At 40.3% G+C, this 9,645-nt stretch overlaps 2 protein-coding genes across 3 annotated transcripts in view; one reads left to right on the top strand and one right to left on the bottom strand.

The window, feature by feature from the left end:
• LOC100555351 (acyl-CoA (8-3)-desaturase) overlaps positions 1-2,037 on the top strand; it is a 32,531-nt gene extending 30,494 nt beyond the window's left edge. Inside the window, exons 9-11 of the mRNA XM_062965509.1 lie at positions 588-727; positions 1,189-1,314; positions 1,876-2,037. Of these exons, the coding sequence (XP_062821579.1) occupies positions 588-727; positions 1,189-1,314; positions 1,876-1,927 (318 nt within the window). The 3' untranslated portion in view covers positions 1,928-2,037. The remainder of the gene's footprint in view (positions 1-587; positions 728-1,188; positions 1,315-1,875) is intronic.
• Positions 2,038-4,829: 2,792 nt separating this feature from the next.
• Positions 4,830-9,605, bottom strand: fen1 (flap structure-specific endonuclease 1). Of its 2 annotated transcripts, none has more exons than XM_016995566.2 (2): positions 9,464-9,605; positions 4,830-6,407 (listed from the first exon to the last, which is right to left on the bottom strand). In XM_016995566.2, the coding sequence occupies exon 2, from the start codon at positions 6,354-6,356 to the stop codon at positions 5,208-5,210; it is 1,149 nt and encodes a 382-aa protein (XP_016851055.2). In that variant the 5' UTR covers positions 6,357-6,407; positions 9,464-9,605; the 3' UTR covers positions 4,830-5,207. The 2 variants fall into 2 exon arrangements, with proteins under 2 accessions (XP_016851055.2, XP_062823532.1); XM_062967462.1 differs by having other exon boundaries at positions 9,413-9,603.
• Positions 9,606-9,645: the final 40 nt, after the last annotated feature.

The raw sequence follows: 9,645 nt of genomic DNA, 5'->3' as shown, positions 1-9,645 counted from the left end.
TTTAAAGTTGACAGAAGATTGTGAACTATAGTTTTGGGGAGCTAAAAGAATAGAATACGAAAGATAAATATATCATTCTACTCCATTTAATAAGCATATTTTTGATGTATTGTCGAAGATTTTCACAGCCAGAATCACTAGGTTGTTGTGTGGCTGTATGGTCATGTTCAAGCAGCTTTTTCTCCTTCATCTGAGGATCCTCTGAAGTTGCCAGCCACAGATGCAGGCGAAACATCAGGAGAAAATGCTGCTAGAACATGGCCATATAGCTTGGAAACCACATAACATGCCAAGTCTATTTTTCTTCTTTTAAAACTATCTCTGGTTCTGTATCAGGCCTGAATGTGCGCTGAATTTAAAAAACGCAATAAAAGTGTACCACACAGTTGTTTCACAATTTCATTGTCACATCTTATATCACAGAAATGTCAAAGAAAGTTTGGAAAATAAATTGTCCATGACAGCAAATCTGAGGTAATTTTTGGATTAAAAACACCAAATTCCTGGAGAACCAGCACAAGAAAAAGTTTTTAATGGCCCTTAATTTTTCAGGGCAATGTTATGGGAAGGACCTAGCAGGAATATAGTTGTCAATCTGTAAATTAAACTATTACTTTTTTGAAACCGCTATTTACTTTTCATTTCAGCTCCAGGCTACTTGTAATGTTCACCAGTCCTACTTTAATGACTGGTTTACTGGGCACTTGAATTTCCAGATTGAACATCAGTAAGTATTTTATTTATTATTTATTTCATTTTTACCCCACCTAGCTCAAGCCGGGGGGGGGGGGGGGGGGAGGGAGGGGGACTCAAGGTGGCTTATAAATCCACTTCATACTATGGCTTACAAATCTGGCAAAAATTCAATGCTGCACAGGTAAACAATAAAACACATCTCATCTAAATGTAAACAATCTAAACATATAAGCACCTAAAATACATATCAATTAACAGATTAAAACCATATAAAATGCTGAGTCATAATCGACCTTTGCAAAGTGTTCAGCATATCCTAGTCTCTAAGTGCTGTGAGAATATTTTCTAAGGAAAATTCTGTTCAATGTTCATAGTATGGTAAATATCCTGGATTAGGACTTGTTTGCAGCTTGTACACTGTCTGTTGGAAATACCCATGAATGGCAGTTCCTGAAGAGGCCACCTGAAATATTTTTTTCTGTTTCTTTTTAGCCTTTTCCCCAGAATGCCACGGCACAACTTCTGGAAGGTAACCCCTCTGGTGAAATCTTTGTGCCACAAATATGGTATTGAATACAAGTGCAAACCTCTGCTGACAGCTTTTGCAGATATCTTACAGTATGTATCTGTTTTGACATAACAGTGAAAAAACATATATATATATACACACATATATATATAGAGAGAGAGGGGGGGCATGATTGAAGTAGTGTTGTTTTTGCCTTCAATTCATTTCTGACTTATGGCAAACTTATCACAGGTTTGTTCTGGCAAGATTTGTTTTGAACAGTGGTTCTGAACCTTTGGTCCTCCTGGTGTTTTGGACTTCAGCTCCCAGAAATCCCTGCCAGCAAACCAGCTATTAACAGTGGTTCTCAACCTGTGGGTCCCCAGGTGTTTTGACCTACAACTTCCAGAAATCCCAGCCAGTTTACCAGCTGTTAGGATTTCTAGTTGAAGGCCAAAACATCTGGGGACTCACAGGTTGAGAACCACTGCTAACAGCTGGTATGCTGGCAGGGATTTCTGGGAGCTGAAGTCCAAAACACCAGGAGGACCAAAGGTTGGGAAGCACTGAAAATAATTTTTCCACTGCCTACTTTTGCATCTGAGATTATGTCGCACCCAAGATTTTATCAATGTATTTAATTTCCTCTCCTCTTTTCCTGTTCAATGTAGCTCCTTGAAGGATTCTGGAGAACTCTGGTTGGATGCCTACCTGCATAAGTGAGAGGTGCTGACTTTATGTAGAACAAGGCCTTTAATACTACAAATACAGTACTACAAATGCTTGTTATTTTCTGAATGATTTTTCTATTTATAATAAATTGTTACAACATACTCTGGCAAGAATCCTGTTATGTATACATGAGCATGCTAGAGTATACATGGGCATTCTTAGGTTTCTTAATGGTTTACAGTGTGAGTCGAATGACAGCTAAGCCAAATGCTGGAGACACCAATGCCACAATTTCCTTGGATAGATGTATACAGTTAATATGTATGCACAGAAGGACTTGTGTCAACAAGTTTTAAAAACATTGACTTTTACATGTGACTCATGTAAAATCAGAAAACAAAATATACCAAATTTACAATTTCCACTAAATATAAATGTTTGTGCATTCATTACGCTCCTGGTTGTTTAACCCTGAAGAACTATAATGAGAAACAAAAATATTTGTTTTTCTGTGCATTTAATGATTGTGCTTTTAAAAGAACACAAAGTCATATTGCTATCAGAACACGATTAAAATATTCAGAAAGGTTTTGTTGTCATACTTGCTCAAAAAAACTTCTTGCAGGGTTGTTGTATGTCTTTCGGGCTGTGTGGCCATGTTCCAGAAGTATTGTCTCCTGATGTTTCGGCCACATCTATGGCAGGCATCCTCAGAGGTTGTGAGGTATGGATAAACTAGGCAAGGAAAGGAAAAAATATATATCTGTGGAGAGTCCAGGGTGTGGCAAGAGTCCTTTGTCAGTGGGAAGCCAGCATTAATGTTTCAGTTAATCACCCTAATTAGCATTAGAAAGGTTTGTCTCTTGCCTGGGGGGTATCCTTTGTTCAGCCATTAGCCGTCCTTGGGGCTCCTCTGCCCTCAGTGTTGGTTCCCATCTACTGTTTTGATTATAGAGTTTTTTAATACTTCTTGCGTCTGTGTTTTCTATACCAAAGCATCAGCAATCAGCATTACGTTTATTTTGCTCAGAATAGTACTTGCCTGCCAAATCAACTTGTTATACTCAATGATTGATTTATTTTTATGTACTTTTAATTGTTATTGTTCATTCACTTAAATTGTCTATATGTTTATTATCATTTACTTTGTTTATATTGTTACATTGCTGTAAGCTGCTCCAACCCCCCCCCCCCCCCCCCCAGACAGGATACAAATAAAGTTATATTATTATTATTATTATTAATCCTGAGCATTGACAAATATAAAGCAGATGTACCAAAATGGTTTAACTTTCAATAATGTAGCAGGAACCTTATATTATCTGTTGGAACAGAAATGCTCAGGCATTTGGGGGAACGACAACTCACAATAACCCCAAGCTACAGAGTGGGGATTCTGAAGGTTTCTTACTCCATCACTCCTGTTTCAGCCTTCTGTTCAAGAGACCAACAAAAGCCTTAGGGATTTTTACCTACTTAGATCAGGGCTCCTCAAACATTTTAAGACAAGGGCTGCTTCATAAACCCTCAGACTGTTGGGAGTGGGGGGTAGACTATAATTTGGAAAAAAACAAACAAACTGCCGAGTTCCTATGCACATGACACATATCTTATTTGTAGTGCAAAAAACCCAAAGAAAAGCAATACAATATTTAAAATGAGCAGTTTAAACCAACATAAACTCACCAGTATTTCAATGAGAAGTGTGGGCCTGCTTTTGGCTGATGAGATAGTCTAGTTAATTAGGATTGTTGTTGTGTGCCTTCAAGTGGTTTCAGACATAGGTTAACCCTAAGTCTAAAATTTAGGATGGGGACAGGTAAATGACTTTGGAGGGCTACATCAGGCCTTACTTTGGGGACTCTTGACTTAGGGCTTTATGTAACTAGAGTAGGATAAGCTTTCAAAATACAAAACACTTGATACAATGCAGCCACAGCACTTGATTCATTTGCAATGCTGTCTTGAATATAAGGGAATTAAATGATCATGTCCCAAACACTATTTTCTTGGGTCATATTTTTTAAAAATATCGGTTTGATTCCTCTCAGTTATGTGTCACTATAGTTAGGTGGCTATGCAGTCATTCTTGCCCAGTCCCCATTTACTGGGAAACATCCAGTGATCAAGAGTCCATTCCCCATTGCTTGGGAAACAGCTGAATGGCCTTCCTCTCATAAGCAATCCTTGCTGCAACAGGCAAAACCGGGTCCCTGTCATAATCCCCTTATGCCAGTAATTGCTCATGTGCAGGGATAGGAATGGGCATCAGATTTCTAAGCAATGGGAACAGACCCCATCGATCACAGTGGCTGCTTCCCACTAAGTAGGCACTGGAGAACTTTCACAATCCCCACTTGTCTCCTACACTAGGGGATGCATAGGGATCATGAATGCTTAACTCTAGGTTATACATTCATAACAAAGCTACATATTTCTATCTCCCAAGCATGATTCTAGAAATAATCCTGGATGCTCTCTAAACATTAAACTGAATACTAGGAGTTACTGAAATAAAAACTGAGTTCATTACTCTGCAAGCCATGGGAATTTGGGTTAAAAACAGCACTGAAATGGTCCATCTCTCTCTTAAACACATGACAAAATGATGCAGTTACAAATTCACCCATACTTTCTAGTTTTAAAAAAAATCAAACAAATCTTCCTTTAGTATGTTAGTTCTATACTCAGTTTACAAAAAAGGACTGATGCAACTGGTCAATAAATTACACCAGAGCAAGGAAGAAGTGCCATATTAAAAACTATTTACTAATATTTCTATTTGCTCCAATTCATGTCCACATTCCTACCATTCACAATTTTAAAAATATCCTCACCTAATTAATAAATGCTTTAGTTTCATACACATTGGTGAATGCACATAACAGGTTTTCTTTTAGGTAGCAACACTACTCTGCCACAAAAGAAATTAAATGAACAAACTACACAGAAGTAGCAAAAGTGATATTTATTGAAATCTACAAATCAAAGCAAAAATGTCAGCATGTCATGTCAACAAAGACAGACAAAGTCTCCTAGTTTTTAGAGTTCACAGCACTCATCAGGACCAACACTCTCCGAGTTTGTTACCAGCAATATCCAGTTATCTTGGCAAGATCTGTGTCCAATAATTAGCAGCGTTAAACATTTTGTCTGTCAAAGCAATCTTCTCCATGCACAAATCTAGATTGAACTGGAAGTCTAGTAACAGCTGCACACTTTTTCAGTATCACAGAACTATAATACGTTGCACTTCTGTTGGTCAATTACTATACAACGGATCCAGAAGAATCTGGAGTGAAAGTGGGATGATAGTTTTTAAAAATAATGTTTATTTCCCTCTCTTAAACTTTGATGTTGCAGAGCCACTACCCCTTGCTTTCTTTTTGGCAGATCCCTTGGGCTCTGGCTCTTTGCGCTTGGCTGAAGTGATGGAACCTGTAATCTTGAAGAAGTCGTCAAGTCGGCCCTGAGTGCTGCCCTGTCGGCTCTTGTTCAGTCTCTTGACTCCATTACGGATTCTTTCCTCATTGAACTGCTTCTCCCCACACATGAAATTAACAAGCTCTTCCTCATTTGGCTCGCTCCATTTCAACTCCACAGCTTCTGCGTCTATGACTTCTGGCTCCAAGAAGAGCTGTTGCGCCTCTTTGTGCAGCCAGTTCTCAGGCAGGGAGTACTTCTTGGTATCTATCTGCTGAATTATCTTTTCTATGCTCTTGTGCTGCTTGATGAGCTCCACAGCACGTTTGGGTCCAATGCCACGGATGCTCTCACAGTAGTCACAACCCAGCAATATGCAAAGGTCCACAAACTCCTCCTGAGTCAGGCTCAGGTCCTGGAGAACACGGCTCAGGTGGAATTCCTGAATGGGCAATTTTTTTGCCTCACTGGCTGTAAGATGTCGCATTAGCACAGGGCTTCCAAAGGTCAAGCAATCCATATCTTCAGTTGCAGCGGCATACACCTTATTCGCTTTCACCAGGGCAGCACAGCTAGCTTCAGCCTCACCAGGTGCATCCACATAAGGAATGCCCATCAAGGTCAGTAGCTTCTTGCACTCCTCGTTGTGCTGCTTGGTGACCTTAACTAGCCTTTTACTGAATTTTTCAACATTTTCCTCCTCGCCTGCCTCTTTGGCTTCTTGAAGCTGCTTCTCTGCTTCAGTTCTGCGCTCTATGCGCTTAGCCAATTCACCAGACTTTAACTGTGGGGGCTTGCCATCAAAGACATAGACAGGCTTGAGGCCGTTTTCTACCATACGGATGGTGCGGTAGAACATGCCCATCAGGTGGCTTGTGGTCTCCCCTTCTTCGTTCTGTAGCATATCAGCCCCTTGCCGTACAGCAATCAGGAACTGATAAATGCTCATAGAAGCATCAATGGCCACCTTCCGACCAAAATAACTCTTAATGTCATTCTCTCGAATGGCAGCAGGAGCAATATCCGCAATCAATTTGGCCAAACCATGGATTCCCATCTTAGAAAACGGGAGGTTAAATCTGACTGGAGTGAGAAACACAGGAGAAACCTAGGAAGAAAAAACAATGGCATGAACTAAAAGTTTAAGCGAGCAAGCTGTTCTCTAAGATTGGGCTACACTCTTTCTTCAGTTTCCCAAACATTACATAGCCTAACCAATAAATAAATAAATAAATATTCTTGGTGTCTTGGTTTTTAGGCCTGTTCCTGGGGTTATTTGGGGAGCTGATTCAGAAAACTGCACTGGATAGACTGCATCAGCTCTAGTTTCTTAGATATGGTTTTCATCATTTTCTATAGGCAAGCAGATGACAACTGCTATATGACGTATGTTCTGTCTCTCAAAAACTAGAGCTGATTGAGAACTTGTGCCATTTTTTGGAATTGCCAGGTCAAATAAACCCAGAAACAGGTTTAACATTTGAAGCATCATAACGTGTGTTGGCCAGTGTTATCAGTAGTTAATGAAATCTTTTGAATTTGGTCAACTACATGTGTACAATTTGATTAAGTGATATTTTGAGGACCTGAAGGAAAAAATAACAAAATAATTAAGAAAAAGAATCACATTTCTCTACTAAGAAAAATATAGATTGGTAAAGAGAAAAACACTTATGGCTGTCCAACTAAAAAACACCAGAAAGGTGGCTACTGGTAGAATATGAATTTATAAAATAGTTTTCAATAGTTAGGATTGTATTAGGAGATCTCTTCCAAAGGGAAAAGAAAGGCAACTTGAACATAAAACTACTTTCTTTGTATTTCTGCCCATTTTAAAGGGTAATTTACATTCTTGCAATTTTCCCTTATACCAGGTCCCAGTATAAAAGTGAGAATTTGGGGGGAAATTCTAGCTAACTGCAAGAATGGAACACCAATCTTTCAAACGAGTTTGTACATACTTATTAAATATAAGAAAAACTGGTACAGCAGCCACCCCAACTTACTACTCTCTAGTTATGATGGATTACAGCATCTGTTCTCATCCAAAAGAGCTGTATGGTTCAGAGATGACCGGGGGGGGGGGGGGGAGGGGGGTGTTACAAGTGCTTCTCAATGTAGCAATGTGCTCTATGAGTTAATGAAATCTGCTCAATTTGATCAATTAATTGCACATACTTTAAGTGATATTTTGAGGACCTGAAGGAAATTAAAGTAAAATTTTTGCTACTAAGAAATTTATAAATTGGTAAAGGGAGAAAAACACTTTATGTCCGTCCAGATATGGATATACGCTTTATGAGTTATATTTGATCATTTATTTAGTTATTAAACAACATCTTTAGGATATTGAAAACATTTGACTAGAATACGTAGCAGTCTACATGTTGTCAAGGTTTTCATGGCCAGAATCACTGGGATACTGTGAGTTTTCCAGGCTGTATGGTCATGTTCCAGAAGCATTCTCTCCTGACGTTTTGCCCACATCTATGGCAGGCATCCTCAGAGGTTGTGAGGTGTGTTGGAAACTAGGCAAGTGGGGTTTATATATCTGTGAAATGCCTAGGGTGGAAGAAAGAACCCTTGTCTGCTGGAGGCAAGTGTGAATGTTGCAACTGGACACAATGATTATTTATTTATTTATATACAGCATTTGTATTAATCCCTTCTCACCCCAAAGGGGACTCAAGGCAGATCACAGAACATACATATGTGGCAAACATTCAATGCCGTTTTATACACAGCATTGAATGCCCTTGCAGCTCCAAAGCCTGGCTGCTTCCTGCCTTGGGGAATCCTTTGTTGGGAGGTGCTAGCTGGCCCTGATTGTTTCTTGTCTGGAATTCCTCTGTCTTCTGAGTGTTGTTCTTTATTTATTGTCCTAGTTTTAGAGTTTTTTTTAATACTGGTAGCCAGATTTTGTTCGTTTTCATGATTTCCTCCTTTCTGTTGAAATTGTCCACATGCTTGTGGATTTCAATGGCTTCTCTGTGCAGTCTAAAGCAGCTAGACTTTGAAGCAGCAAGGCCATTTAATGCTAATCAAGGTGGCCAATTGCACCATTCACACTTGCCTCAAACAGACAAGAGTTCTTTCTCCCTTCCTGGACAGTCAACAGATATATAAACCCCACTTACATAGTTTTCCAATAGACCTCACAATCTCTGAGAATGCCTGCCATAGATTTTTATGTAATGTGTTTAATAATGTTTAATGTTTTATTAGGGGAGGGTTAACTTGGATGTTTTATGCTGTTTTTATCAAGTGCATTGAATTGTTGCCAACACTGTGAACCACCCTGAGCCGAAGGATAAATATGTATGTAAGTATCGCAAATAAATGAATAAATAGATGTGGGTGAAACGTCAGGAAAGAATGCTTCTGGAACAATGGCTATACAGGCCGGAAAACTCACAGCAACCCACTATATTCGTCTACTTTAACTGCCATGTCCTAAAGCTATTGGGTTGTGGGAATTGTAGTTTTACAAGGCCTTTAGCTTGTTCCTTGTCTTGTTGTTTCCCCCAAACTACAACTTCCTGGAACCCATAGCATTAAGTCATGGCAGTTAAAGTGAAGTCAAGCTGCATTAATTCTACAGTGTAGCCGCACCTTTATTTGGGCACATCTTCATGGTGGAAACCCAAGTCGGCAGTAATACGTACTGCCAGTAACGTTAACCCAAAAAGTAACGTGCTTGTTACTGGTAATGGGTTGCTGTGAGTTTTCCGGGTCATATGGCCATGTTCCAGAAGCATTCTCTCCTGACGTTTCGCTCACATCTATGGCATCCTCGGAGGTTGTGAGGTCTGTTGGAAACTGGAAACCTCTGAGGATGCCTACCATAGATGTGGGCGAAACATCAGGAAAGAATACTTCTGGAACATGGCCATACAGCCCGGAAAACACACAGCAACCCAGTGATTCCAGCCATTTTATTTTCGTGTCAGGAGCAACCTGAGTCGCTTCTGGTGGCCATGAAAGCCTTCGACAACACATTACTGATACTATGAGGGGAGTTTTAGGACAGGCCTAAGGCGAGCGCCAAATCAGAGTCCCGCATCTCCCTCTCTAGAGGCCCTTTTCGTCCGCGTACGCGCGCCAATGGCTTACCTTTGCCACGCGCTAATCTCTGAGGAAAAAAAAAATTCCCTGTCGGCCTACCGGCACCCCTCTTTCTTCTTCTCCTTCAGTCCAGTCGCGCTGTTCTCCCTCCCCTTTGACCGAACTTTGGCGCCTTCCAAATCCCGCGTTCCGAGATTCCGAGCACGCCGGGAAATGTAGTTCGCGTTCCCACCGTCCGCGTTCACAAGACACCCGAACGGACTACCACTCCCGTCAGCCCC

This window comes from Anolis carolinensis, chromosome 1 (assembly GCF_035594765.1).
Source record: "Anolis carolinensis isolate JA03-04 chromosome 1, rAnoCar3.1.pri, whole genome shotgun sequence".
Classification (NCBI taxonomy): Eukaryota; Metazoa; Chordata; class Lepidosauria; order Squamata; family Dactyloidae; genus Anolis; species Anolis carolinensis.
The sequence above is the reverse complement of the archived record's forward strand: the minus strand, read 5'-3'. Positions and strand labels throughout refer to the sequence as shown.

What these genes read in the sequence shown, in the direction of transcription:
- fen1 (XM_016995566.2), bottom strand. Translation starts at nt 6,356, where the DNA reads ATGGGAATCCATGGTTTGGCCAAATTGATTGCGGATATTGCTCCTGCT.